The 26,562-nt window shown below is 37.6% G+C and overlaps 1 protein-coding gene across 1 annotated transcript in view; it reads left to right on the top strand.

Annotated features, from left to right (window-relative positions):
- The window catches only part of SNX27 (sorting nexin 27), a 63,992-nt gene that overhangs the window by 17,192 nt on the left and 20,238 nt on the right, over positions 1–26,562 (top strand). The window contains exons 2-5 of the mRNA XM_032397027.1: positions 5,671–5,902; positions 22,157–22,349; positions 23,778–23,842; positions 25,589–25,693. Coding sequence (XP_032252918.1) covers positions 5,671–5,902; positions 22,157–22,349; positions 23,778–23,842; positions 25,589–25,693 — 595 coding nt within the window. The remainder of the gene's footprint in view (positions 1–5,670; positions 5,903–22,156; positions 22,350–23,777; positions 23,843–25,588; positions 25,694–26,562) is intronic.

Raw genomic sequence — 26,562 nt, 5'->3', positions numbered from 1 at the left:
TTGTGGAGAAAGTAGGGAGGTTGTTTAAAAAGCTTTGTGTAATTGAAGAAATAACAGGTATGTAAAATTTTTAAAAACTGCTCATAGTTCTAGTCACCCTAACTCAACTATTTTCATATTTTACACATTGTGCCTTTTCTTGGGTGAAAATATTTTACGTGCTCATCACAATAGACAATATTTTGCATTTAACATAATATAAGGACTTTTCCATGTAATGTTGCATATAGATTTTATAGATATAGATATTTTTAAAGAATAATTGGTCCAGGGGTGCCTGGGTAGCTCAGTCAGTTAAGCGTCTGACTCTTGGTTTTGGCTCGGGTTGTGATCTCAGGGTCATGAAATTGAGCTCTGCATCGGGCTTGTGTTCAGTGCAGAGTCTGCTAGAGATTCTCTCCCCCTCTTCCTCTCCCTCCCACTGTGCTCCATCCCATGCTTGCTCGCGCTCTCTCTCAAATAAATCCTAAAAATAAAAAACCGGAAAAAGAATTGTATGGTCCGTTTGCTTGATGTACTTGAATGTCTTTATTCAGAGTAATCTAAAAGTAGAATAGGGATTATGTTTCACTCTGATGATGGACTATTTCACATTTATAAATGAGGATATTGTATAATAATTTTTATTTTTTTAAGATTTAATTTTTAAGTTATCTCTACACCTAGTGTGGGGCTTGAACTCATGATCCTGAGATCAAGAATCGCATGCTTAAATTTTTTTTTTTTTTTTAAAGATTTTAAAGTATCTATATCCAACGTGGGGCTTGAACTCACAACCCTGAGATCAAGAGTCACATGCCCCACCTACTGAGCCAGTCAACTTTATTGAGGTTTAATTTACATATGGTCAGATGCACACAGCTTAAGTGCAGAGTTTGAGTTTTGACAAAGGTTTAGACCCATTTAACCACCACCCCAATCAAGATATAGAACACTTCCATCATTTCTGAAAGCTTCCTTGTGTTCCTTTGCATTCAGTATTTACCCCTGCCCCCCCAGACAGCCACTGATCTGATTTTTACCACTGTAGAATAGTTTTACCTATTCTGGTACTTCAAATAGATGGAATCAAATCAATCAGACCCTTTTCTGTCTCACTTCTTTTGCTCATTGTGTTTTTGAGATTCATCCATGTTGTTGTGGATATCAGTACTTTGGTCCTTTTTACTGCTGAGTAATAGTCCCTTGCATGAATATGCCACAATTTTTTTTTATCTGTTCACCTTTTGATAGATACTGGGCTGTTTTTAGCTTTGGACTATTATGAATAAAGCCTCAGTGAACATTGAACAGCAATTGTTTGTGTGGGTATATTTTCATTTCTCTTGGATAAATACCTAGGAATGGCATTATTAGGTAAATATATGTTTAATTTTATAAGAAATTGCCAGATTGTTTTTGTTTTATGCTCCCATCAGCAATGTATGAGAATTCCAGTTCTTCTACATCTTTGGCAAAACTTGGTTTTGTCCTCTTTTTTATTTAAACCATTCTTGTGGACATGTAGCCACTTTGTTTTAATTGACATAATTGAAATTTATATCATATTGCTTGCAGTTATAGGAATTTATTGTCTGTTTTTTTACAGGCTGCCTCTGAGGGACTAATTGTCCTTTAATTGCTTTCTTGAATGTCACAGGGGGCCAAGATAGTATTCTGCTTACCACACACAATGGCTCCTTGCCGTGGTACATTTAGTGATTGGCTCTTGTCATATTTCCATCCATATTTAGTTTCAGTATATACAGCTTCCTTTACAGTATACAGATCCTGACAATTTAGAGCTTTTTTCCGCCCTGCTTTTCAGAGTGTTTATATTAGCTTTACCATTTCCCCAGCTGGCTAACTTTAGTTGAACAAAAGTCTTGTCTAAAGCCACCCCTGCTAGCTAGCTAAAGGCCTCTGATTGGACCAGATTTTGGTCTTATGTAAAAAATGAGAATTTTATTAAAATTGTTAGGTATATTTTTATAATGCTGAAAACACAAAGTAAGTTTTAGGTATCCTCTAGTTACCTAAAGAAACAAAATTTTGGTCTTACTTGTGGATTGTTGGGCTTTTTACTAGCCTTCTTTTTTTTCCGCTCACATTTTATTATGAAAAATTTCAAACATACCGAAAAGTTGAAGGAAATGCCCAGTGAATACCTGCATACCTACCGCTTAGATTTTATAATTAACATCTTGCTGTATTTGTTTAATCACATATCTGCTGAAAATGTTTTGATAGTGTGTTTAAGTCGTTCCCTTTCTTTATGGAAGAACATAGATGAGTAGGACCCATTGGGCAGTAGTTACTTTTGTGTGGTGTAGGACTAGGTGGTTCTCTGATGCAGTGGTCTTATGAAGGGGATTCCCTTTTTGTGATGGGTCGGCGTAGGTTGAGAGCTCAATCATTTTTTTTCAAATGAATTCCAGCTAGATTATATTACAAAGACAAAAGAAAGACAAGGGAGATTGAGTTTTGACAAAGGTGATAGGAAGGATTTGTGTCATCAGGAGGCCAACATGCTACTAACCTGCTTGCCCAGCTGATAAAAATACTGTCACACGAATAGCTATCATTTATTGAGTGGTTACCATGTTCTAGAGCTTTATCTCATTTTAGTTCTCATTCTGTTAGCTATAGGTATTATTAGCACCATTTTATGGATTAGGAAACTGAGGTTTAGTGAGATTGAATAATTTATCAATGTCTCATCTGTTAAATCGCACAAATGGTACTCAAACCCAAGTCTGTCTGACTCTAAAACCCATGCTTTGAACCAGAAGTCTACTGCTGGAAGTTTCCTTTATTGCAGAATTTATAGTATTCTTTTATGTCTTTATTATAATTGTCCAAATTGGGCCACACTTAATTTGAGCTTGGTAGAGTGGCATTCTTGTGGAAAAGAGGATATCATATAAACATTTTTATGATTGTGAAGGCCTCTTAATTCTTGAGGAGGGAGGGCCCTTTTTGAAATTAAACGTCCTGGGGTTTTTACTGACCTCATTTCATTCTCTGAAGAATGAAGGAATTTCCAGCCTTGTATTAAATTGTGGAATGTATAGCATTCCTTTTATAGTTGAACTAAATAAACATTAGCAAGTGTGTTTAGAATGTGACACTGGTAGTTCGTTCCTGTCTTTATTTATTTATTTTTTTAAAAAGAGGTTTTTGGGGTGATAGCCAATTTGAAGCTTGGTCTTTCTCGTAAAGAAGTGAAACTGAGCAAGCTCCCTTGCTTCCTGGCTATTGGAGTAAGCCCCACTTAGGTTTCTCTGATGACTTTCGGGGCTTGTTTTTTGAGTGACCCAGGAACAGTGTATTCTAACTTGAAAACTGAATGGGTGGAGGAAGTGTGCATTGAAAGCAGTAGTTCTTAACCTCTGGTTAGAACTACTAACCTCTGGTTAGAACCAGAGGTTAAGAACTTTTGAAGCCAGTGGAAGCCGTGGACCCCATACTCAGGGTGAAAAATACGTATATGCACAAATACAGTTTTACAAACAAATGCTATAGGTGTTTACCAACCCCCAGCCTGTTGACAGAATACCCGAAATTAAAGATCCTTTAAAGGGGAAAAAATTGGGGAGCTGAAAAATAAGATTTGAGCATAGTTGTTAAACTTTTTTTCATAAATGTGCCTTTCATAAAATTGATTATACTAACATAAAAATCTTGTTTTAGTATCCAAGATGTTCAGTCTCTAAAGTGAGTTTTCCCTATTTTGTTAAAAAAAATTTTTTAAGGGCATTCATGAGTAAGTTAAGATTCCTAGGGGTAGATGAAGTTCTCCATGTTGATTTTTAATTTTTGCTTTTTCAATTATATTTCTTCTACCAGTAAAACATTTTCTCAGAACTACTAATAAGGCTAAAGATTTAGATGAAATCCTTTGACAGTCCCCAACTTGAGGTTTCCATTTCTTCTTCAACCAACATTTCTTCAACAGCTACACAATACTTACTATGCCTTGTAATGCAAGTGTTCAGGTATTTTTCCCAGCGAGTTACATGTTTCATTACATTAATCCTCACAACAGTCCTTTTAGGGGCTTATTATTATTATCCTCATTTTACACATGCACAAAATAATGCTAAGAAAGGTTAAATGACTTAGTTAAGACCAGTGCCTGTACTAAAGGCAGGGCCAAGATTTGAGTCCATAGCTTCAAAGCCCATTTTTCTCTCTGTTTTATCGTCTGGCTCTGTGATCAGAGTTGATTATTTTTTTTCTGATTACTAGTTTGACCTGATCCAAATTTTAAAAGCCCAAATTTCTATCGGTGGAAGGGGTGCTTTTATTTTTTTCTATAGCTGGCCAATTGTAAAATTACTGAATTTTTTTGTGTGTATAAGTTAGACTTTAGGTTGTCAAATGTCTAGAGTGCTGAATTTACTGATTAGATTGTTAAACCCAAAAGGAAGGAGGCTTAGCAGGGTGATCTCCTGCCTGTTCTGTTTATATAAATGGATGTTTCAGATACCAGAGTTTGACAGAGACAGTTCCAGTGTCTGAAAAGTTTGTGGAAGGCTTGTTACTAAGCTTAGCATCATTTTCAGGAAGGAAAAATCCTAATGGTTTGGAACTGAAAAAGAACTTAACTCTAAAGGGTAGTAGATAAACTTTTATCACATTGACTAAAGGCCAGGTGTATGTTTCCTAACTCTTGGGGGGGATAGCTATGGAGGGAACCTCCAGGTCAGCTAGCTGCCTAGTGGTTTTTGCTGAGACAGCAGGCGCAGGGTCAGCATTGTAGGAAGGTAGTTCAGTTTGCTGAGTGAGTTTTGTGAGACTCAGCATCTTTCTTGACAAAATTATTGTTCTTCCAAACCTTTTACTTTTCCTAGGTGCAGCCTTTTTATCCATTGTAACAGGGAGGAGAATGAGTAGGTTGATTTACTATATAACTTTGGATGTAGGTTTTTTTAGTTTGAACTGATGACCCAGGGCTTTAAGTGAGATAGCACAGAGCAGAAAGAAGAGTAGATAGAATGCTAAGAGAGATTAATGTAATTGGGAGGACAAGGGAAGTTGGTTCAGATAATAAAATTTCAAAATTGCCTTTTTAAAAACCAAGTGATAAAAGAAATTATTTGTATGAGGATATATACCACTTAACTCCCAAGGTGATGAAACTTGGTATAAAGGAAAATTAAATTGACTGATTTGGAGATACGGGGTGAAATCAGATATAAATATAAAAATTATCTTAAGTCATACTTTTGAATCTTTACAAATTAAAGGAATGCATTTTGTAAAAAATTTCTTCTAACAGAAATTTTAGGAGGTTTAAAAAGAACTAAGTAGAGTTCAAATGGCAGCATTATTAAAAGGCACTTTGATTGTATTGTATACATCCTTGGTTAGGATGAGGAAATTAGCTTTGAAAGCTTTGTTTCCTCTGCAGCTTCACCATGTGCTTTCCTGAAGCTATATGTGGGATTCTAGCATAGAGGAAGGGCAGGTCCTCTCACCTGTTTCCATTTTTCCTCCCTGCCATAAGTTCATAAACACTTTTACACATTATGATCTATAAAAATGTAAACAGCTTTTCTGGAACCAAATTAATCTTGATTTTATGGTTCATACTGCGTAACACTGGAGTGGGGGCAGGAGGGTGGAGATATAAGGTGTTTGGACCCTTCTGGTTTATGGGATTTCTTTTTCCCTTTTTCCCCTTAGGAACGGCGTGAATGTTGAGGGGGCGACACACAAGCAGGTGGTGGACCTGATCCGAGCAGGCGAGAAGGAATTGATCTTGACAGTGTTATCTGTACCTCCACATGAGGCAGATAACCTAGATCCCAGTGACGACTCGTTGGGACAATCATTTTATGATTACACAGAAAAGCAAGCAGTGCCCATATCGGTCCCCACATACAAACATGTGGAGCAGAATGGTGAGAAGTTTGTGGTGAGTGTCAGCCAACTCAATCCTCAAAACATTTAGCTTTTATTTCCCCCCCAGTCTCGTCGTACATGATATAAGAGCACTAGAAGTAATCACTGCAACCTAGATCAGTTTGTCTACCAGGAAGATGGGTTCACACATAAATAAAAGACAGTGACCATGATTTTTTGCAGGGGGTGAAGTACAGTAATAAAGAGGATTTCTGCTTAAGTACAATTCCATTTTCTTTCCAGACGGTTTTAAGTTTGCATTCTGGTCTGTTGTAAACATGTGTAAGTTGGTTTTGTTTATTTGTTTGTTGTTTTATTGGTTGCCATATCTCTTTGTTAATAGCAGTCTCTCACTTACTATTGACTCCGTAGAGCTATAGAGCAAGATTAATTTCAAAAGGTGGTATCTTCCAAAACATTTCGGTAATACAGATTTTGTCCACATCAGAACCTACAAGTGCCCTGCACTTCTCTCCACATCTTGTTCTTTTTCGTTTTCTTTGGAGATATCTATGTGAATGATTAACTTGGGTTTTCTGCAAGGTCCTAATTATACTCTGACTACAGTAACTATTCTATACATTTCCAACCTGTTGCTGTTGTAGATGTGCAGGAAAGCCCACCCTGAGTTCTGGATAATATGTGCCAGCCCCTTTTTTGAGTACCTTTGCTTGTTCCCCAAAACCTAATAGCTGCTGGTAGCCAATCTACTTACTTTTTCTCTTGATTGAGGTATGCTTTATTTGCCTTTGATTATTTGGGGAGTGTTGATATAATGAGAAATTTCATTATTCTTTGTAGAAAGTGCAGTGAGTTCTGTTAGATACTGGCAAACAGACTACATGTGTTTCAGGGTGAACTACAGGTGTTTCAAGGTTGCAGTCTCTGAAATTGGGATTTGTTCCCTGTATAGGAATGAGCTACAGGACATTTATGGTAAATTCTTTTCAGTGGAGAGATGAGAAAAGCAAGCAGAGAAGCCAGAAAAGTTCAGAAGGATCAAATAATGTTTGACTGCATCTTTAATTTAGCTGGTGATGATAGCACATAGCACAGTTTATGTCAGCTTGGTCTATGGATTCTCAAAGCCATATACACAAAGTTTAGAGTTTTGTGTTTCAGAGGTGCTATACTTTGAATCACAAGGCATGTAAAAAGTGGAAATCAAGGTCAGTTCCTAAAAGTAGAGCAGATTGAATGTTGAGACCTTTTGGGAATTACCTGAGACCTTGGGAGCCTCTGTAGATTTTAGAAAAGGAATGAAACTACTAATTATCCCTTTTAAGAAAATCAACATTATTGAGCATAATTTACCTACATTAACATTCACCCACGTCAAGTGTCCAGTTTCATGAGTTTGGATAAATGTACATAGTTTTATAATCACCATCATCCAATCAAGATACAGAACATTTTCACCACCCCAGAAAGTTCCCTCATGACCCTTTGCAGTCACAGTCTTCTCCTCATAACACCACCCCTGTTGACCACTGATCAGCTTCCTGTTAGTATATTTTGCCTTTTCTAGAATGTCAAATCAACAGAATCATATAATAAATAGTTTTTGGTGTCTGGCTTTGTTCATTTAGTATAGTCTTTTTAAGATTGATACATGTTGCATATATTAGTAATTTGTTCCTTTTAATTGCATTTAATTTTTAATTGGATAAATTTACTGCAATTTGTTTATCCAGTGGCTTGTTGATGCATGTTTGGGTTGTTTCCAGTTTGGGGCTATTATGACTAAACCATGAAATAACATTAATGTGTGGGGCTTTACGTAGATGTATGTTTTCATTTCTCTTGAGTAGCTAGAAGTGGAATTGCAAGGTGATATAGTAAATGAAAGTTTAACCTTTTTTTTTTAAGGTTTTATTTATCTATTTGAGAAAGAGTGAGCACAAGTGGTGGGGGAGGGGCAGAGAGAGAGAGACAGGGAGAAGAACAAGCAGACTCCCTGCCAGGCAGGGAGCCCCATGCAGGGCTCAATCCCAGGACCCCAGGATCACAACCTGAGCCGAAGTCAGATGCTTAACTGTCTGGGCCACCCAGGCAGTTTTTTATTTATTTTATTTATTTATTTGAGAGAGAGGAGCAAGAGAGAGAGCATGAGCGAGGGGAGGGAGAGGGAGAAGCAGACTCCCCTGCTGAGCAGGGAGCCCAGTGTGGGGCTTGATCCCGGGATCCCGGGATCATGACCTGAGCTGAAGGCAGACGCTTAAACCACTGAACCACCCAGGCGCCCCAGAGTTTATTTTCATGTACTTAGTGGCCATTCTTATATTTTCATTTGTGAAGAGTTCAACTTTTTTTAAAAAAAGATTTTATTTTTTTGAGAGAGAGAGAGCATGAAAGAACGATGGGGGCAGGGTTAGGGGCAGAGGAAGAGGGAGAAGCAGACTCCTTGCTGAGCATGGAGCTGATCACAGGGCTCTATCCCAGGACCCTGGGATCATGACCTGAGCCACCCAGGCGCCCCTCCCATTTTAAAACTTAAATTATTTATCTTTTTATTTTGTTGTTAGGCGTTCTTTATGTATTTGGAGTCCTTTATCAGAGAGGTGTTTTGTAAAGTATTTTTCCCAGGCTGTGGCTTGCCTTTTTAAAAAATCTTTTATTTATTTTTTTATTATGTTCAATTAGCCAGCATTTAGTACGTCATTAGTTTTTGATGATAGTGTTGAACGATTCATTAGTTATGTATAATACCCAGTGCTCATCACCACATGTGCCCTCCTTAATACTCATCACCCAGTTACCCCATCTCCCCACTCCCTCCCTTCTGTAACCCTCAGTTTGGTTCCCGGAGTCCAGAGTCTCTCATGGTTTGTCTCCCTCTCTGATTTCTTCCCATTCAGTTTTCCCTCCCTTCCCCTGTGGACCTCGCGCTATTATGTTCCACATATGAGTGAAACCATATGATAATTGTCTTTCTCTGCTCGACTTATTTCACTTAGCATAATCCCCTGCAGCTCAATCCATGTCGATGCAAATGGTGGGTATTCATCCTTTCTGATGGCTGAGTAATATTCCATTGCATATATGAACTACATCTTCTTTATCCATTCATCTGTTGAAGGACATCCTTTTTATTTTATTTTTAACAATGTCTTTCAAAGAACAGAAGTCTTAAATTTTGATGAAGTCCAGTTTATCTGTTTTGTTCATTTATGGATAATTCATATTCTAAGATATCTGCCTAACCCAAGGACACAAATCTTTTGTTTTCTTGTAAAAGTTTTATAGTTTTTTTTTTTAAAGATTTTATTTATTTATTTGACAGAGAGAGACACAGCAAGAGAGGGAATACAAGCAGGGGGAGTGGGAGAGGGAGAAGCAGGCTTCCCGTGGAGCAGGGATCCCGATGTGGGGCTCGATCCCAGGACCCTGAGATCATGACCCGAGCTGAAGGCAGATGCTTAATGAGTGAGCCACCCAGGTGCCCCAAAAGTTTTATAGTTTTAACTCTCTGTTTTTATAGTAACTTTATTGAAATGTGAACCAGCAATTGTACATCTTAAGTGTATATAATTCTGTGGTTCTTAGTTTGTATATGTGCTGCCGAAGTGAGCACTGTGGTTCTTAGTTTGTTCACAGAGTAGTGCAACCATTACCAGTCAGTTTTAGAACATTTTCATCACCTCGGAAAGGCTATACCCTTTAGCCACCATCCTCCAAACCTCCCATCTGCTCCCTACAAATCTTTCTGTCTCTATAGATTTGCCTATTCTGGACATTCCATATAAATGAAATCATATGTGTTCTAGGGTTTATCCATGTTGTAGCATGTATCAGCCAAGTAACATTCCGTTGTCTGGATACGCCACATTTAATTTCTCTCTTCTTCAGTTGATGGACATTTGGGTTATTTCTACTTTTGGCTGTTATGAATAATGCTGTTTTGAGTTATGTGTGTACAGTTTTTTATGTGGATATATGTTTTCATTTCTCTTAGATATTACATAAAAGTGGAATTACTGGGTCACATGGTAACTCTTATGTTTTAACCTTTTGAAGTTAAAACTGTTCTCCAAAAAGTGGCTGCGTCGTAATTTTCAGTTATGTTTAGGTCTGGGATCCATTCAGAGTTGATTCTTGTATCAATACTGTATGATGTAAGGGTCAAGATTTTTTTTTTTCCATATAGATATCCAGCTGTTTCAGCAACCTGTGTTGAAAAAGAATATCCTTTCCCCATTGAAATACCTTGGCTTTATTGTTAAAAATCCACTGAACATATATATGTGGTTCTATTTCTGTATTCTGTTCCATTGGTTATGTCTGAACATTTCAATATGTTATTTTGAGGTTGTCCTCTATTTAGTGCCTTTTCCCTTGAAAGGGGAAAAGGGAATAGCCTCCTGGTTCTTTGTACAGTGGGTCATTTTGGATTGTATCTTGGATATTGTGAATGTTGCATTGTGTAGGCCTAGAGTTCTGTGATATTCCCCTGAGGAATGTTGATGTCTTGTTTTACCTGGCTGCCACCTGTGGGCAGTACTCAAGTGTCAGTTCAATTCTTTCAGACTTTTCTGTGCTAGTTTGAGTCTGTTCTGCATGTATATCATTCAGGGAAGGATCAGTGTGAGAAGTATGTGGTGTTCATTCACAGAATTAAGGCATCCTTTTCTCTGTTTCTCTTTTCTGGAATTCTCCACTCATTCTGGTGGCAGCCATGCTTGCCTAGAATCTTTTCTCTCTTTCCTCCAGACAGCAGAATGTCAGAGTTTCTATTGGAATTTTAGTTGCCTAAGTCAGGCTACTTTGTGACTGATGCGCACTATCAGGGCAGAGCCCCCTAAAAGCAGGAACTCCCCCCAACCCTATGGGGTGCTCCATGTTTTGACTCCCCTCTGCAATCTGCCTGCATTTAAGTGTAGTATTCAGAATCCTCAGGTAATTGGTTTTTGCATTTTGTCTAGAGTTTGTAGTTGTTATCACTGGAAGGTTGGTCTTTAGGGGAATCTTCAGTTCTATCAAATTTTTTTTTAATGTATAATGAAGCTGTTGCCTTCTTGATGAATTGGCCCCTTTAATGTTATGAAATATCTCTTTATCTTCTGTAATACTCTTTGTTCTGAAGTCTTTCTCTGATACTATCTTATAGCCACTAATAGCCACTTCACCTTTTTTTAAAAAAAGATTATTCATCTGAGAGAGAAATAGTGCAATTGGGGTGGCGGGTATGGGCAGAGAGGGAGAATCCGCCCCCCCCCAGCAGACTCCCCACTGAGTGCGGAGCCCAACACAGGGCTTGATCCCAGGACCCCAAGATCATGACCTTAGCCGAAATTAAGAGTCCGACGCTTAACTGACTGAGCCACTTAGGCACCCCTCACCTTTCGTTTATTGTTTTCATTGAATATCTTTTCCATCTGTTTACTTTTAACTTATCTATATAACTGTACTTAAGGTGAGTGTCTTATAAACAGCATATACTTGTGTCTTGCTTTTTTATCCAATTTGGCAACTTCAGTCTTTTATTTGGAGTCTACTTACATTTCATTTAATTATTGATATAGTTAGTTTTATATTTACCATATTATTCTTTGTTAACTATATCTCATCTGTTCTTTATTCCTTTTTCCTCCTTTCCTGACTTCTTTTTGATAAATGGAGTATTTTTTTAGATTTTATTTTATTTATTTTTTTAAAGATTTTATTTATTTATTTGTCAGAGAGAGGCAGCGAGCACACAAGCAGGGGGAGCGGCAGGTAGAAGGAGAAGCAGGCTCCCTGCTAAGCAGGGAGCACGATGCAGGACTTGGACCCAGGACCCTGGGATCATGACCTAAGCTGAAGGCAGACGCTTAACTGACTGAGCCACCCAGGTGCCCCAGATTTTCTTTTTTTTTTTTAAGTAATCTCACCATGGGGCTTGAATCTACAACCCTGAGATCAAGGTCACATGCTCTACCAACTGAGCCAGCCATTCGCCCCAATGGAATTTTTTTTTTCTTTCTTTTTCTTAGAGAGAGAGAGCATGAGTGGGGAGGGGCAGAGGAAGAGAGAATCCCAAGCATCGCAGAGCCTGATGCGGGGCTCAGTTTCACGACCCTGAGATGATGATCTGAGCCAAAATCAAGAGTCAGACGCTCAACTGACTCAGTCACCCAGGAGCCCCTGGGGTATTTTTTTAATGATCCTATTTTATCTCCACTGTTGTATTATTAGATACAATTTGTTGTTTTATTTTCTTAGTGGTTGTTCCAGGTTTATAGTATACATCTTTGTAAGTATTACCTTTAAATAATATAATATTACTTCTCATACAATAAAAGATTTTTACAACAGTATATATCATTTCCTTCTCTCATCCTTTGTGCTGTTGCTGTCATACATTTTACTTCTATGTGTTATAAATTCCATGTTACTTTGTTGTTATCTTTGCTTTAAACAATTCAAGAAATTAAAAATAAGGAAATATTTAATCACATATTTACCATTTCTGGTGTCCTTCGTTCCTTTGTGTAAATTCAGTTTCCATCTGGTATCTATTCCTTCTGCCTGAAGAACTTCCATTAATGTTCTTATAGTACAGATCTGCTGGCAATGAATTCTCTTAACTTTTGTTGGTCTGAAAAAGTGTTTATTTCACCTTTATGTTTGAAGATATTTTTATCTGGTATAAGATTCTGAGTTGATGGTTTTTTTTCTTTCAGTACTTTAAAAATGTGACTGTAGTCTACTGGCCTGCATAGTGTCTGATGAGAAGTGAGAGGCCTGCTTATTTTAGTTTGTGTTCCTCTCTATGTAATGTTTTAACCCCTTATAGTTACCTTCAAAATTTTTAAACTTCAAAGCTAGGTCTTTCTTGGTATTTATCCTGCTTGGGGTTTTCTAAATTTTATAGATCTGTGGTTTGATATCTTATTATTTTTCAAAAATTCTCAGCCAGTATGTTATCAAATATTTCTTCAGCTATGTTCTTTTTCTCTTGTCCTTCTGAGATTCCAATTACATGTATGTTAGACTGTTTGATATTGTCCTACAGCTTTTGGATGGTCTATTCTGTTTTTTTTTCTCTTTTTTGCTTTAGATTATTTTTGTTACCCTGTTTTCAAGTTCACTGATTATTTCCTCAGCTGTGTCCAGCCAACTGTTGAGCTTGTCAGAGAAATTCTTCGTCTCTGATATCATGTTTTTTATTTCTATCATTTCCCCTGAAATTCTCCATCTATTTACACATGTTGTCTACCTTTTCCATTAGATCTTTTATTGTATGAATCATAGTTATTTAATGTCCCTTTGACATTTAGCTATCTCTGAGATTGCCTTATCTCTTGACATAAGTGGTTTTTCTTTGTTTTACTTTTTTGTCCTGTAATATATGATTGAGTGCCAAGCATCATGTGTAGAAAAGTAGAGACTGAAGTAAATAGTATTTGAACTGAAAATTTGCAAATGTCTTCCTCTTCAGGGGATTGAGTCAGTCAGGCTCAATTTGGGTGTTGTTTTGGCTTTTGGTATCTTTATTGTTCCATAGGCTTCAAATCCCTCTAATAGTAGGCTGCTTTGTGCTTAAAGTGGGGGCTGGGGTCAGAGGCTCTGTTTTTCTGTGTTCTACTCTCCCCTCTCTCTCAACGTTTAGCCGCCCCTGCGTTGCCTGTACCACAGACAAGTTCTCTCCACCTTTGCCTATCCCCCAGTGGTGGACTACTCTTGCTTTTTATTTAGGCTAGATTTGTAGTGGGGGTTCTCTGTTATCTGGTCCAGCTTCCATCTTAGACAGGGTCTACACAGACCCTGTGCCTATGTCTTGGGAGTGAGACTTTTTCAGTTTTTCTGCCCTTCTTCCTTATCACAGCTAAACTCTGCTTTGTATCTGTGGTTAGTCTTGGAAGAGTTTCTTGTTCCTCCCTTAGCTGTAGCAGACCTCTACTTAGTATCAGTATAGGAGCTTGGGTCTAGGATGGTTTCCTGCCTCTCACCAGGAATAAGGAGTAGAGGGTTTTTGCTTTGTTTTTCCCCAGAAGCAGTGGATCTTTGCCAGTGCCCTCTGAGAGGATTTGCTGCCAATACCCCCAAGGACTTAAGGCTTTTGCTTAATAGAAGAGAAGGGTCTAGGGGCGCCTGGGTGGCTCAGTCGTTAAGCGACTGCCTTCAGCTCAGGTCATGATCCCAAGGTCCTGGGATCAAGCCCTGCATCGGGCTCCCTGCTCCGCGGGAAGCCTGCTTCTCCCTCTCCCACCCACCCCCCCCTGCTTATGTTCCCTCTCTCGCTGTCTCTCTCTCTGTAAAATAAATAAATAAAATCTTTTAAAAAAAAAAAAAGAGAAGGGTCTAGGGGCGGTAGGTGAGGCATTGTGTCTGTCCCCCAACAATTGCCAAGCACCTCTCTCATGCCTAGGGTGCCCCAATAGCCCATTTCTAGTGTCCTGCTCTGTCCCTAGTCTTTCTTGTGAGCACAAGAGGCCCATGGGGAAAACTTGCAAGTGCATGGAAAATCTCTTATATCTAGAGTGGGATTACTGTTCTTGCAGCTTCCTAAATCCTGAACAGAAGCAGCCATGGATAGCTGCTTAATGTATTTGTCTGCTACTACTTTTGTTTCTGAGTCTGTTTCTACAGACTGAGTTTTCTCCTGGTTATGGGTCAAATTTTCTTGCTTCTTTATATGTCTAGTATTTTTTGATGGGGTATTGCACCCTGTTAATTAATGTTAGTGTGCGTTAGATTTTGTTATATTCCTTTAAAGAATGATGGATTTTTTTCTTTTTCTTTCTTTTTTTTTTTGCTGGCATGCAGTTAAGTTACTTATAGATTACTTTGATCCTTTTTTTCAGGTTTGTTTTTAAGCTCTTTTAGGGAGCATAGAGTAGCTTTTACTCTAGAGCTAATTTAGCTCTACTCCTAAAGCATGGCCCTTTTGAGTTCTTTAGAATGCCATGGAGATTCAAGGGAGGTCTCTCTGTTCTGGCTGGAGGGAAGTCAAATGATTCCAGATGCTCTTTGAACTCCAGTAAAATTGTTATTTTTACAGCTCACCCTGGTAATAGTTCTTTTTTTTTAATCAAATTAAATTAAATTAAATTAAATTTTATTTTAATTAACATATAATGTATTATTTGTTTCAGGGGTACAGGTCTGTGATTCATCAGTCTTACATAATTCACAGCACTCACCATAGCACACAGCACATACCCTCCCCAGTGTCCATCACCCAGCCACCCCATCCCTCCCACCCCCCTCCACTCCAGCAACCCTCAGTTTGTTTCCTGAGATTAAGGGTCTCTTTTGGTTTGTCTCCCTCTCTGGTTTCATCTTGTTTCATTTTTCCCTCCCTTCCCCTATGATCCTCTGTCTTGTTTCTCAAATTCCACGTATCAGTGAGATCATATAATTGTCTTTCTCTGATTGACTTATTTCGCTTAGTGTAATATCCTCTAGTTCCATCCATATCTTTGCAAATGGCAAGATTTCATTTTTTGATGACTGCATAATATTCCATTGTATATATATACCACAGCTTCTTTATCCATTCATCTGTTGATGGACATCTAGACTCTTTCCACATTTTCGCTATTGTGGACATTGCTGCTATAAACATTGGGGTGCATGTGCCCCTTCGGATCACTACATTTTTATCTTTGGGGTAAATACCCAGTAGTACAATTGCTGGGTTGTAGGGTAGCTCTATTTTTAACTTTTTGAGGAACCTCCATACTGTTTTCCAGAGTGGCTGCATACCCTGGTAATAGTTCTTTCCTCAAATTGCTATTTAGCTAGAATTCAAGGGGATCCTATGCAGATTTCTAGAGCTCTGTCTCTCTTTAGCTCCCCCCTCTTGTGTACTCTGTCCTACAAATTCTAGCTGCTTTGGCCTCCCTGAACCCTAGTCTCTGTCTCCACAACTCAGTGAAATTGCCATACTGTTTGGATGCCCTTGTCTGACCTGCAGTTCAAGCGTTACCTCTAGACAGAAAATCTAGGTTATGGTAGGGCTCATCTTGTTTGTTTCCCTTTTCTTAGTTATCACAGTTCTTAGCTGCCTGTTGTCCAGTGTCCAAAAATAGTCGTTTCCTATGTTTTGCCCAGTTTTCTAGGTGTTTACTGTGGGAGGTTAATTCTAGACCATTCAGAAGTTCTCAGATTATCCTATAAAAACAGAATATTTTTATTTATAGGCCATTCAATTAAAACTTGATTTTCAATATTCTTGATTTTAAAAGGAATACCAGTGGAACCCTGCTTCATACTATTTAGAAAATTTGATTCCAAGTGGATTAAGGACTTAAATGACAAAATAAAAAAATTAAAAGCTCTTAGTGGAAAGTATAGGTGAATAGGTTTTTGATCCTGGGTATAGCAAAGAGTTTAACACAGAAAGCATTGGTTATAAAAATATTGATAAATTGGACTCCATAAAACTGAGATTTTTAAAAATCAAGTTACATAATAAAGTGAGAAGACAAATGACACATAGGAGAAGATACAGTATACACACATGAAAAAGATTATGTCAAGAACTTGTAATGAACTCTACAAATAAATGAGAAAAGCACAAAAACTCAGTATAACACTGGACAAAATATATGAATGTGTATTTTACAGAAGAGGACACTCACTGGCCAATAAATATGTGAAGAGATGATCAACATCATTAGATGAAACATTAGAGAAATGTAAATTAGGACCACAGTGAGAAGTCTTTTCACACCCATTCCCCATTGGCAAGAAGTAAGAGGATCTTTTTATGTTTTACTGAAAGGAGTATAAATTGATGCAACCACTTGAGCTTACCATTTGGCATTATCTCGTTAGGTTGATTATTCACATACCTTATAACCTTGCAGTTCTACTCTTAGTATACCCAAGAGAATCTCTTATATATGTATAACAGGGGGCATGTATACAATTTCATAGCAGTATTTGTTCATGATAGCAAAAACCCAGTAACAACCCCAAGTGCCCATCAACGGGATAACAGATAATTAAAAAGCAAAACAACAAATTGTTATATACAACAGAATAAACCACAAAGGTATGTAACATTGTGGATGAGACTAAGGGAAAAAATAAGGCATGAAAGGTCTCACTCTGAATGATAACCTTTTTATAAAACTAAAATACCTCCCCCCCCCTTTTTTTTTATTAGTTTCAGAGGTAGAATTTAGTGATTATCAGTTGCATATAACACCCAGTGCTCTTTACATCCTTAATGCCCATGACCCATTTACCACCATCCACCTACCCACCTCCCAACCAGCAACCATCAGTTTGTTTCCTAGAGCTCAGCGTCTCTTATAGTTTGCCTCCCTCTCAATTTTCATCTTATTTTATTTTTCCTTCCCTTCCCCTATGTTCATCTGTTTTGTTTCTTAAATTCTGCATATGAGTGAATTCATATGGTATTTGTCTTTCTCTGACTTATTTCGCTTAGCATAATACCCTCTAGTTCCATCCACATCTTTGCAAATGGCAAACTTTCTTTCTTTTTGTAATATTCCATTAAAACTAAAATACCCTTTAAAAATTAAAATAAAAAATAAAAATTTAAGGATTACTTATAAATACAGGAAAATACTATAAAAAGAAAAGCAAGGGAATGATGAACATGATTGAATATGTTAATTTTGGGGGTCAGAGGAGCAGGGAGAAGGGATGAAGGTGGCAGAGATGATGGTTAGAAATTATTGTCAGGGTCTTAGTTTATAGTTTACTTTTTACAAGGTTAACAATAACTAATTAAATATCCAAACAAAGAGCTTGCCATAATGAGCCTGTGTTGTGAACCAAGGATTATGATTAATCCAGTTGTGGACACTTGAGGCCCAAATAAAGAAAGAAAAGTAACAGAGACCATTTATGATTCATCTTAGGGAAAATACACATATGCATGCATGCACGCACACACAAGAAACCTAAGTTATTTAAGAGCATATTGTGGCCTTTATGCTTTTTTAATTTCCAAGAAGGAGCCTAAAAACTTCAGCATTTGGGAAAAATCCCTGAGTTAAGGATCTCATGCATTTTACCCAGAAATCAACTAAGAGTGCTGTATCTCCTTTTACTTTATAAGCAGCTTGTGAATGGCAAATAATGTAGTTTTTTTAAGATGGATTTTCAGCTAAAAATAAGATTAAATAGGAGGGTGATGTTGGAAACAATTTGTTTGTCATAATGTACATTGAAGATTCATCCAGATCAATAGCAGAAACCAGGACGGCATCTATTTGACTTTTGGAAGCTGAACTTGGGTGATATTGCCAAAATGTCATCATTCTGTTTATCACTTTTGCATTATGTAAGGAGATTCTCTTCTGTGTGTTCAGTAGCACAATTCCTGTCACTTACTAGAGATTTGAGAAAATGAGAACTTTTTAATATTCAGATGCTACATAGGATGAGATGTTACCGTTTCAAAGCCTTAAGAAATCTATAGGTGGGGATTTAAGGAACCAGCAAAATGGAGATCTCTGATATCTGGGATTTCAGTCTTGCTACTGAATACAGAGCCCAGGTGTTAATAGAATTGCTTTCCCTGCAGTAGGCTGTGCTCATTGTAAGATTTTATCTGTTACAGGATGCCTGGCTGGCTCAGTTAGTAGAGCATGAGACTTAAGGTTGTGAGTTCGAGCCCCACATTGGGCATGGAGCCTATAAAAGAAAAAGAGAAAGAAAAGAATTTATCAGTTACCATCTTCTGGTATTCATTACATAGGATTAAGTCATGAGGCTAGAGAGAGAAATGGCACAGCATGGATTTTCAGCATTTACATATTAGAAATTATTTTGAAGCTGAATTTTGAAACTTTGACCTGCAGAATCCAGAGAAACAAAATTAGATCACTGACAGATAAGTTTTACACTTTCCTCACCCATGTTTTTTTCTTATTGGGTTCTTACTAAGCAAAGAGGAACTCAAGAGGACTGAAACTTGTTACCCTCAATGGTGCTAGGAGCGGTGCAGAGCCACATGCCGCCTCTAAGTCCACTGCGCCATGCCTGCTCCAGTTCTGGGGCCTGAGGGCACATGCCGTCTGACTCTGCATGGGCTCTGCTCTTGAATGGGTAACAACAGAAAATGGTATTGGAACACTGGGATTCAGCAGTTTTGCACAGGAAGCTTTGGGAGATGTTGTTTAATGTAGTGTGCCTGAAGGTGGGACAAAATTGAACTATCAAGATGAATTTGGTGCTTTGGAAAGTGTGGAAGCTGCTAGTGAACTCTGTTCTCCTCTATTAGGAGAAGTAACTGAAATTAATGAAACTCTTGCAGAAAATCCAGGACTTGTGTACAAATCCTTTTATGAAGATGGTTGGCTGATCAAGATAATACTCAGTAATCCTTCAGAATTGGATGAATTAATGAGTGAAGAAGCATATGAGAAATACATAAAATCTATTGAGGAGTGAAAATGGAACCCCTAAATAAGCTAGTATGAAACGGAAGGAAGGAAGGAAGGAAAAGAAAGAAGAAAGAGAAAAAGAGAGAGAACTTGTTATCTCAGACAACTGGCTTTGCAGTCTGAACATTCCAACTTCAAGTCTTATAGGATATGGTCAGTTGGAGAAGAAAGTGACCAGTGATCATTAAATTCAGTGTACTATTGCAAGCTAGACTAACTTCATCTAATTCCATTTATGAGCCAGCCAGTCTTAGGGTTTAAATTAAGGTAGAATGCAGAAGCACTGCCCGCCTGTGTATATCTTTAGTTCCTGTTTGATTATGTTCCTCTTTAAGACCAGAGAATATATTTTTTGATAGACATTCTCATTTGTAATGAGACTATGGGCATTTCTTTTTTTTTTTAATTTTTATTTTTAAAGATTTTATTTATTTGACAGAGAGACACAGCGAGAGAGGGAACACAAGCAGGGGGAGGGGAGAGGGAGAAGCGGGCTTCCCACAGAGGAGGGAGCCCAATGCGGGCTCGATCCCAGGACCCTGGGATCATGACCTGAGCCGAAGGCAGACACTTAACGACTGAGCCACCCAGGCGCCCCTCTTTTTTTTTTTTTTTTTAAGATTTTAAAAATTTATTTATTTATTAGAGAGCGTACAAGTAGGGGAAGTGGCAGGCAGAGGGAGAAGCAGGCTCCCCGCTGAGCAAGGAGCCCGATGCGGGACTCCATCCCAGGCCCCTGGGATCATGACGTGAGCCCAAGGCAGATGCTTAACCAACTGAGCCATCCAGGCATCCTGAGACTATGGGCATTTCTCATGGACCATAGACATTCTTGAGTTTTAGGCAGAAGGCCTCAGCATGCACTAAGTGAATCAGTCATTTTTTTTTGGCAAATGAGTGTGTCCAAACCAGGGAAATATGAATACTAATAGATATTGGTTAATTTTAAGGACCAATGAAGAATAAAACAATCTGTTGGCGATCTTTTTGTATGTTTCTCATTTGCTTTCTCATTAATTTAAAAATGGTTTGGCTCTTGGGGAAGCCATTCCTACTTGCATTAAAGTATTACAGAACTGTCAGGCATCTGGATTATTTATATTTCTATTGCCTTGATGCCACATTTAAATTGGGAGTGGTGGGGAGGTAGGTGAGAGGCTATTTGATGTTACTCTTCTCACTTTATAAAGAAACTGAAAGTTGAATCAACTTTTCAGTTTTCTTGTTGAAATTATCACAAAGCCTCTCAGGCTGTAGCGTTCTTTTTACCCTAGGAAATGTTTTACTGGACTTGAGATCACTCAAGTGAAGAAATGCAGTTATAGTCTTCATGTGCATTTATCAAAGACCTACTCTACTCTTCCTTGGAAAAAGATATTGGGGAATATCTTTGAACCAGCAGTGTCACTAACTAGTTTTACCTCCCTCCCTTCCTTCCTAGTATGAGGAACACAGGCTGACATATATCACCCATAGTGTTACGGACTTGCTTTTTTTTAAGCAAAGGAATGGTGATGTTATTGAGAAGTTTGGATAGTTTAGTTTGAAAAGGAAGGATACAAGACAAGATTGACTGAGTAAGACTTTCTTAAGACTGCCTGCCCTCAAGAGAACTGTGGTCTTGTCTAAGGGGAATGCTGTTCTCTGTTTTAGGCATTTGTACTTCAAGAGGCAGTGATGGGAATACTTGATAATATATGTGATTCATTACAACTTTGAGTGATAATCACAGGAAGAAAGCTCATTGATCGGGATCATACACATCCTTGGAGACTGTTTCATAGTGATTAGAGGCTTTGCTTTTAATTGGGGGAGGAATCATAGGCGGAGAGTTACGGAAGAGGAGTCTTGAATTAATAAATTATTTTTGTATTTAATTCATACTTCCTAAATCACAGAAGCATGGGAAAGATACTTTTTGAGCTTTGAAGGAAAGGCTTTGGCCAATACATCCTCAGTGATTAACTCTTGATTCCATGAGTATATGATCTGTTTTGTGCCCATTTAAAATTTGGAATGATTTTTGCAAAACCAGTAAATGTGATTTGGGGCCAGTTTTTCCATCTCTGCCTCATTGTTATGTTCTGAGAATACAAAGTAACTTGCATTATTAGATGTTTTTGGATTGCATGTTTTATTACTTTCCTTTATGAGGGTACATATTCAGGAATTTCACATATATTCATTTATTTATTCAACAAATATTTACTGAGTGCCTGCTATGTTCCACACCCTGTTCTAGAAGCTTGGCATGTATCTGTGAACAATAGACAAAAATCTCTAACCATTTCTTCATGAGGATTATTAACTCTCTGTAATTACAAAGTGGTCCTTAGGATACATTTATTCTTCAACTTTTTGTTAACCCTGTTTTAATGATGGAAGGAAGAACAAAACTAAAGATATCTGACTTCAGGAAAGGAGTTTTTGCAACAAAAACATTTTGCTAACAAAATGCTATTACATCATTTTTAGAACTTCCTTTGAAGTTTGGGCCACACACAAATATCAGGCACATTGCTTTCTAGTCAACCCTCACTTTATACATCTCCAAATTTTCTTGCTTGTTCATTCACAGATTTACCACGTTGGCTTTGAATGACCTAACTTTCTGAAAATAAAATCCACTCTTAAAAGCCTTTGAAGATATTTAAAACAATGTGTTGGAGGTAATTTTAATAGCAAAAATAAGATCATGGGCCACTTGAGTAGCACTCTGTTGTACATATCATTTCTGGCATATTTATTAAAAGTAAGCCTTATTTTACAGTGACCATGAACACATTCTCTGTTAAGTACATAGCAGAATATACCTCACAGCATCTGTCTGAGCTTGACTTTAGATGATTCTGTGATTTAATTTGTAGTAAGTAGGCTTTTTTTTTTTTTTTTTTTTTGTTCTTTCCCCTCACCAGGTATACAATGTTTATATGGCAGGGAGGCAGCTGTGTTCTAAGCGGTACCGGGAGTTTGCCATCCTACACCAGAACCTGAAGAGAGAGTTTGCCAACTTTACATTTCCCCGACTTCCAGGGAAGTGGCCATTCTCTTTATCAGAACAGCAATTAGATGCCCGACGTCGGGGGTTGGAAGAATATCTAGAAAAAGGTAAACTGGCCTATTAAACTCTACTATCTTAAGTAGACATGGAGTCTAGGTATGTGTTGCAACTCTTAAACTCCATAGCTAAGTTTCCTGAAACTAGTGAAAGTAAATCGTATTTCTCTGACCATTGGTGTTGAATGATCTGAGCTTTGAAGCTGAGACTGAAATGTCCAGTACAAGGATTATTTGTCTATTTCATTGACTTGCTGAGCACTTAACAACAATAGAAAAATACGTAGTTAGTTTTTGATGCATTAGGGACCTTTATTTATAGGGTTATATTATTTGGCAGCAACCACAGACAGACTCATCAACATGCTGAGTTGAGTTGGGAACTAAGTGGGCAGTACTTAAAACATTTTTATTAAAATGATTCTCAGTTCACTGGCATATCCTACTTGAAAACTCCTTTTTCCTCTTACAGGTGCCAAGTTGTAGGTATTCTAAGGTCCTGTTGATCTAAGCAGGTTATAGGTTGAAGTATTGAAACCTACTTGTTATCTCAGGACTTCCAGATAGTATATCAGAAGTGGGATGTGGATGCTAAAACTTTTGCTTATCTGGAAAGGCAAGGAGAAATGACCCAGATCTTTGGAATAAGATAGTTCATTTTGTGGCTCAGAGAAGAGATCTTGCTTCACTACATTATGGAGTTATATAATTTGCCAGCTGTGCAACAGGCCTTTTTAAAAATACTAATTTAATAGAATAATGGTCTTATGTGATATTTATTAATTCTGTGTCCTTGTGTCCTTGTATAAGAACTAATTGACCTAGTTGAATTTTTTTTAAACTTTAGTAGAAAGCCTTATCCCTGAAGAAAAATCTATTTCCCCTGTAGAAGTTAGTGAGATTTCCTCATCTGTTTTTAGCTTTTTTTCCTAACATGGAATGGCCTCTAAACACAGCCCTTGGGAAATGAAAAAGGGTATAAATTTTTTTTAATAAAATGAAGTAAAAGCATCAGTATAATTTAACATCCTCATGAGAGTGTCAGGAAATTAACTTTGTTATATTTAGACAATTAGCTACTTACCTGCTTTCCTTCCTTCCTTCCTTTTTTTCTTTTCCTTTTTTTTTTGGTTGTTTTGAAGCTAAAGTTAGTGAGGTGAGAAGATGTCCTGAGCTTACTACTTAATTACCTACCCATTTTTTCCAAAGTGGTTTTAACTACTTATGCTTCTCTGACTGGCCTGACGCAGGGCTCGATCCCAGGACCCTGGCAGACGCTTAACAACTGAGCCACCAGGCGCCCCTCTAATTCATATTTATATGAATGTTTATTGTGCCTTGAGATGTCATGTGTCAGGAATGGCATCCCACCTCTGCATTCCCTGCTACTGATGATTTACACTTAAACCTTGATATATTCTTGACTTTAAAGTCTTGATTTTAGGGCCTCATGCCAGATTCTATTTTTGTTTTCTACAGTGTGCTCAATACGAGTCATTGGTGAGAGTGACATCATGCAGGAATTCCTATCAGAATCAGATGAGGTAGGTGAATACTCCCTTCAGTGACTGTTTACCCCTTGGCTCCTTGTGGGGGAAAATAAAGATATCGATTATAGATTGAATTGCCATAAATTCCCCAAATGACTGGTTTTTCAATTTCCCTTTCTTCTGTACCCTGCTTACCTTTCAAGACCTAGTGCTAGGTTCACCTTCTCTTTGACGCTTTCCCTGATACTCAAGTCATTGGTTTTTCATTCCACCAAGAACTTTTGCAGTCAGGACCACCCGATCATCACCTTGTTGCTCTCTCATTCTCTAATTTTTTTATACATATAATCAAATTATCACTTTATATTTTTAGTTCACTAGACTGTGAACTACCTGTAGGTAAGAGCTAAGTCTTTTTTTTTTTCCAGTCTTATTGAGGTAGAATTGACAAATAAGAATCATCTGTATTTGAAAGGTACTACTTGATGTTTTGATATATGTATACATTGTGAAATATCACCACAGCTAGCGAACATATCCATTACCTCATAGTTACCGTTTTCTTTCTTCTTTCTTTCTTTCTTTTTCTTTCTTTCTTTCTTTCCTTGTGTGTGTGTGTGTGTGTGTGTGTGTGTGTGTGTGTGTGGTGAGAACACTTAAGATCTATCCTAGCAAAATTCAAATATACAATACAGTATTGTTAACTCTGGTCACCATGCTATTATACATTAGAACTCAAGAACAAGAACTTGGTCATCTTTATATTCCCAGTGCCTTACCATAATGTCCAGCATATTGTAGGTACATAATAAATATTAATGGAGTAGAAGAATGAATACATAATGCTGCTATATTAAATAGTGTGTTATCTACTAACTATTTTATATGTATATGTCTTATTTTCCCAACTAGATTTTAAGTTTCTTGCAGACAAGGGCTTATAATGAAGTAATTTTTAGGATGGTTTTAGATGATGAATATTTTTTAAGTGGTAAATGAAAATCGACTTGCTCTTAAATAGTTGTTTTCTCTCTAATAAAACTTAGAGAGTCAAAAATCTGTTAGAGGAGGGGCACATGGGCAGTTGGTTAAGCATCCAACTCTTGATCTCAGCTCAAGTCTTGATCTCAGGGTCATGAGTTCAAGCCCTGAGCTGGGCTCCACACTGGGCATGGGGCCTACTTAAAAAAAAAAAATCTGTTAGAGGACTGTATTAATCATCAAAAACAATAAGAAAGAAGGATCTTTTGAATTAAGGGATAAGAATTGTTTACTCTTTTCTAGAAGAAAATTGAATATTACACTAACTCAGATTCCTGCATTTCACCCATTTTTCCTGTCAAAGGTATCATGATTACTTCAGGCTTTAGAAAGGAACTTAGGATACTACTTGAGCCAATCTAGTGTGCATGACCATTTAAACCCAGAGAATGTTTGTCAAAACTATTGCTTTCAGTTGTTTTCTTTCCTCATTTGTGAGTTCTGAATGTTTGGAAGTAAGCCAAAAATCTCATCAGTGTTTGACCTAGACTGCTTCACACAAGTGTTCTGTTTTGAAATGTGAACACATTGGCTTTAACATGTTTCTTTCCTCCCTGTTCATCTTAAAGGTTAACTTCTGCTGCAGCCTGAAGTCAGCTTTCTGACTTGTAAAATGTATTGACTTTAAGGTTTCTTTTTACCCCTTTTCATTGGAACTTGCTTTCTGTCACATGTTTAGGTTGTTGTTTAGCTAGCATGTTACAAGGAGAGTAAGGATATGCTGGGTGATAAATTCTGTCTCTGTGTCTTTTCCCCCAGAACTACAATGGTGTCTCCGACGTAGAGCTGAGAGTAGCACTACCAGATGGAACAACAGTTACAGTCAGGGTTAAAAAGAACAGTACTACAGACCAAGTATATCAGGTAAATTAAACTTGAACAAGTAGACTCAACTTTGGATGGGATAAAGCTAAGGAAAGATGGATTAAATGAGTTAATACATATAAAGTGCTTGGACTTATCTGGCATATAATAAGTTATTAAATGTTAGCTACTCTTGTTGATGTTATTATTAATGTGAAAGTACTTTGCCCTTCTTGAAAGAAAGGTACAGTATATATCCTGGGTCATAGTAGGTATGATTAGCCCCCCTCCTTTTTAATTGTAAAAAACTTAACATACATGAAAACAGAACAGTACAGTGAACCTCCATTTTTCCATCACTCATATTTAATAATCATCAAGATTTTGCCACATTTGTATTATGTATCCTTTTTTCCTTTTCCTTTGTTTAAATTTTTTTTTTAAAGATTTATTTATTTGGGACAGAGAAAGAGAGAACACGGGCAGGGGGAGAGGGGCAGACGGAGAGAAAGGGCAAGAAGCAGACTCCCCACTGAGCAGGGAGCCTCATGCAGGGCTTGATCCCAGGACCCTGGGATCATGACCTGAGCCAAAGGCAGTTGCTTTACCGACTGAACCACCCAGGCGCCCCTTTGTTTAAATATTTTAAAGCAAATTCCATTTTATTGGACCTGTGTATATTTTCAGTATAAATCTCTAAAAAAAATAAGGACATTCTTCTTATATAAACACAAAGCCATTATCAGACCTAAAAAATTAGCAGTATTTCCTTGGCATTAACTAATAACAAATCCATAGTCAAATTTTCCCAACTGTCTGAAAATGATTTTTTATAGTTGGTTTGGTAAAATCTGGATCTAAACGAGGTTTGGTTTTTATGTTTGTTTTAATATAAAGCAGTCTCCCTTCCCTTCCCCAACTTTTTATTT

The sequence above is a fragment of the Phoca vitulina genome, unplaced genomic scaffold (assembly GCF_004348235.1).
Source record: "Phoca vitulina isolate PV1807 unplaced genomic scaffold, GSC_HSeal_1.0 scaffold96, whole genome shotgun sequence".
Classification (NCBI taxonomy): domain Eukaryota; kingdom Metazoa; phylum Chordata; class Mammalia; order Carnivora; family Phocidae; genus Phoca; species Phoca vitulina.
The sequence above is the reverse complement of the archived record's forward strand: the minus strand, read 5'-3'. Positions and strand labels throughout refer to the sequence as shown.